The sequence below is a fragment of the Hippocampus comes genome, unplaced genomic scaffold, assembly GCF_001891065.2.
Source record: "Hippocampus comes isolate QL1 unplaced genomic scaffold, H_comes_QL1_v1.1 scaffold68, whole genome shotgun sequence".
NCBI classification, from domain to species: Eukaryota; Metazoa; Chordata; class Actinopteri; order Syngnathiformes; family Syngnathidae; genus Hippocampus; species Hippocampus comes.
In genome coordinates this window covers 2,866,009-2,869,871 of record NW_017805625.1, presented here as the reverse complement: position 1 = coordinate 2,869,871, position 3,863 = coordinate 2,866,009, and the positions used below count along the sequence as shown (strand labels likewise).

General features: G+C 43.5%; 1 protein-coding gene across 4 annotated transcripts in view; it reads right to left on the bottom strand.

Moving 5' to 3' along the window:
* Nucleotides 1–697: 697 nt before the first annotated feature.
* cpne5b (copine Vb) overlaps nt 698–3,863 on the bottom strand; it is a 66,212-nt gene continuing 63,046 nt past the window's right edge. For all 4 annotated transcript variants that reach the window (XM_019881292.1, XM_019881290.1, XM_019881293.1 and 1 more), the window contains 3 exons: nt 2,743–2,800; nt 1,590–1,663; nt 698–1,051 (listed from right to left, as the gene is read on the bottom strand). In XM_019881292.1, coding sequence (XP_019736851.1) covers nt 860–1,051; nt 1,590–1,663; nt 2,743–2,800 — 324 coding nt within the window. In that variant the 3' untranslated portion in view covers nt 698–859. The remainder of the gene's footprint in view (nt 1,052–1,589; nt 1,664–2,742; nt 2,801–3,863) is intronic.

Genomic DNA, 3,863 nt, shown 5'->3' with positions numbered 1-3,863 from the left:
AAGGGTTTGAAACCAAATGATAAAAAAACAAATAATTACCTTTGAATGATTGTGACATGCCAACCAATGCAAACAAGCAAATACGATGATCAGTACAGCGCTGTCGGAAAACAAAAATGGTGCAGGAAGAGAATTTTGATGATGCTTGTAAAAATAATCTAGCAATAAATACGCTTCATATCTCTTTGAATATATTCCGCTATTTTTAATGAAGTAGATCCGCAAGGATTAACCTGCAGCTGCCCGTAGAAGCCATCTGCTGCTTATTTGTAAATTAAATAAAAATAGGTTTTGCTTTTCTTGAAGTTTTATCAACTATCTGTGCCACGCTGAATAGTATTTGACAGTAGAATGTAATAAAAAAGGGGAATCTTGTACTCTTTCGTAACTTTTCCTCAATTAGAGAAGGTCAGGGTCTGAGGGTGTGAAATACCTGATTGATGTTTGAAGAAATCAAATTGTAAACTGCACACACCGGTATTTTTCTTTAATCAGTCCTGATGCCTCGTAAAGTAAAGGAGATCATCTCCAAATATAAAAACTAATTCCAGACAAGAAAAAGGTGCCTGAAAATCTTACCGGATTAGGCCACACCAAAAACTGAGAAGTAGTGCTTCAGGTCAAAGTTCACGTGTCCTGAAACAATGTCAGAAACGAGCACAGACAGGCACAAGTTTCAACCACAACATGATCTCTCTTTTTTTGTTGCTGTTGTTCAATCCACCCGCTGTCCATTTAGACGCGAAACAGTCTATGCCGCAGTTCTGAGTTTAAAAAAGGGCTTTTTGCCAACGAGTCCTGCAACGTTTGCATCCTCTCTTCGAGAAAAAGCTGCTTCACCAATGAAAATGTCATCTGGTCAGATGTGTGTGTGGTGGTGCGTAAGTCCGTGCGGCGTGTAGGGCGGCGGCGCCGGGTTCGGTTTAACCCCTCGGCTCTTCATGTAGGAAATGAACTGGTCGGGGATCTCTGCTAGCACATCTTTCGCCAGCCGGGCCATGCTTAACACGTGGTTACCTGTCCGGTCCATATAATCTCGGAAGGGAACAAACTGAGGAGGAACAACACAAGATGTGATATAAAACCCACTCGAAGCAATAGAATGACACACTGATTGCAGATCGTTATCGTTTGGCGAGCTTTGAATATGTGGTAGAGCACAGGCGTCGAACTCCGCTACCCTGCATGTTTTTCATCTCTCGCTGCTGCAACACACCCGATTCAAATGATCGGGATCGTTATCAGGCTCCTGCAGAGCTTGCCGAGTTCAATTTATCAAGCATCAAGAGATTAGCATCGGGTTCCTTTTGCTTTTTGTTGTTGTTTGGCTCTGGGTGGCTTTTGGAAGCACCGAATTTAACAGGCGGTGCAAAGGCAAGAAGTGCAGTAATGTCCTGGAAATTGTATATTACTGTGAGCCAATGGGGGGGGGGGGGGGGGCATCTAGGACATCTATGCAGCCTGTTGCATCAGTATTTTTATACGAATGAATGGTGTGGCATGGAACTTTTTCTCCGGTCTCCCTTTTTGGACTTATATAGCGTATCTAAAACGACAGTGCTAAAACGTTTATGCTCGGGAGCTGTTACCTGGACAATGTCTCTCTCTGCAAGTTTCCCCCGGGAAGAGACCCGAATGTCATCACCATCCAACTCCACCATAGCTGCAAGAATATAAAGGCATGAGTGGAAAGCAAAGAAATTATTGATACCGCACCTCACAAAAGGAGGGAATAACTTTGCGTGTACCCCATAGCCGCATATATGTACCGTATTTTCGTGGCCAAAAAGGTGCACGTAAAAGTCTTGGAATTTTTTCCAAAATGGACGGGGCGCCTAATAATGCAGGTCGCCTTGTGTATGAGTTCCAAAATCTGTTGTGTGACTTTGATGAGGGGGCCGCTTGAATCGGCCAAAGTGAAGTTGCGAGCGGCGTGGGTCCCGATGGCGAACAACTTTACTAAGACTGGGAGGCAGCGCTGGGCGAGTTACTCCACAATTTTGTGAATGCGTTGACAAATGCACGGCGATGAGACAGATTGTGACAATGACGCGAGGGAACCCGGCGTGTTTGATTGTGAACTTGCCCAGCTGTTCATTTCGGATGCAGAAGATGAGGACTTGGACGGATTTGAGGATGAGGATTGATCAAAAAAATAACGCGAGCGCATCGTTAAACACTTCAGTAAAGTAGAACCGAACTCAATTTTGCTCCCGCTGATTTTTAAGAACATACGTACGTGCATACTACCGTGCATTTTAAGCTAGCGCACGTCTTAGCATGCCTGCGTCCAATAATACAGTGCGTCTGGTGTATGTGGTAATACAGAACTCGCACCCGTAACTGACACTACACTTATTAATACGGCGCGTCATATGGTCGTGAAAATACGGTAATCAACTGCAAAGTTCTGTGTTATGGCCTCTGAAAATCACGGTCATCTTTCCTTCTTAACACTGCCAACCCAGTAATTACCATCAGCCACAATAGCTCATAATTAAGCACTCACCTACCTTGGACCCCAACGATTATGGACAGCAATTTCCTCACAATAATGAGCTGCTATTTGAAACGTGAGCGACTACTAAGTACTTGTTCACATCACTTCAACAGTTTGTTGAGCAGCAAGTAGAAATGCTATAAGCCCCGCATTGTTACCGTGGCCGTGTTTCTGCTGTCTACAACGAAAGGGGCGATTAATCTTTATCATTGCAGCGGGCTTAAGCATGAAAGTCGCCGTACCGTCAAATTCAGCCTGCCCCACGCCGACGATGATGATGGACATTGGAAGCTTTGCACCCTGGAGAATAATCAAAGTGCAGCAATTAAAAACGTGTGCACATAGGCTGTACATTTTTATTTTACAATTTTTAATTTTTTTTTAAAAGGGAAGACTAGGCTTGTAGAATGCTACCGACATTGTGACATCGAAGCAGTGACATGCTCACCTATGCATGGTACATCCACACTAATGTTCTGTAACGCTCTTTAACTAGCCGGATGACCTTTAAGTACGACAAGGCTTGGACGGAATGACAAGAAAAAAAAATACAGCGCATTACCTCGGATAAGCAAGGTGAGAAAGTATGCGACTGCAGTGGAACATTCCCATTCCACATGCTTTTGTGCCCTCAATTCACATTTCTTTCTGTTGAACGCTGCCCGGTATCTCCCTTTTGCACACAAAATATTTATCTGCATGCAGGAGGAGTTGAAATCAAGTGACAAGATGAACTGCTAACGCTGATAAACAGCCGCTTACATATCTGCCGTGGCAGAGCAAGTGCAATAGTCTACAGGGAAAGCCGTGGCAAGAAGCCCTACGATGAGCGACAAAATATGTCGCGGGAGGTTTTGGAATCGACGGAAGCTTTTGTGAGCAGGGAGAGGAGGGAAAGGGAGGAGATGCCAACTTCAGTTTATACAGCATCCATCCTCGGTCACTCGCCCAGCCACTCCCAAGCCACACGTCCACACACACAAATAAAAAATTCTAATACTATGCATCATAAAGGATGACATTTAATTGTAACATATTAAAGGTCCTTTCGAAGTACCAGGCAGAGAACAAAAACACATCGGGCAATTCATCTTAATAGGCCTACTTTGCATTGGGGCTTTGTACTTTTTGACTTTTTGTCTTTTGTCACAATCACAAATCAAACAAAACAATGTCAACAAACTAATGGCAAATTTTTGATCTGCAAGCTCCCTTATAACTTTTCCGCTGCATATCGTGATATGAAAGTAATGATTGATATATGTGTGATATGTGTTACTTAAATGATTGGCATGTAGATGACCTTGCGATTGCATGAACGGTGTCTAAAAAGTAAACAATTTCCCATTTTTGGGTGGAATCT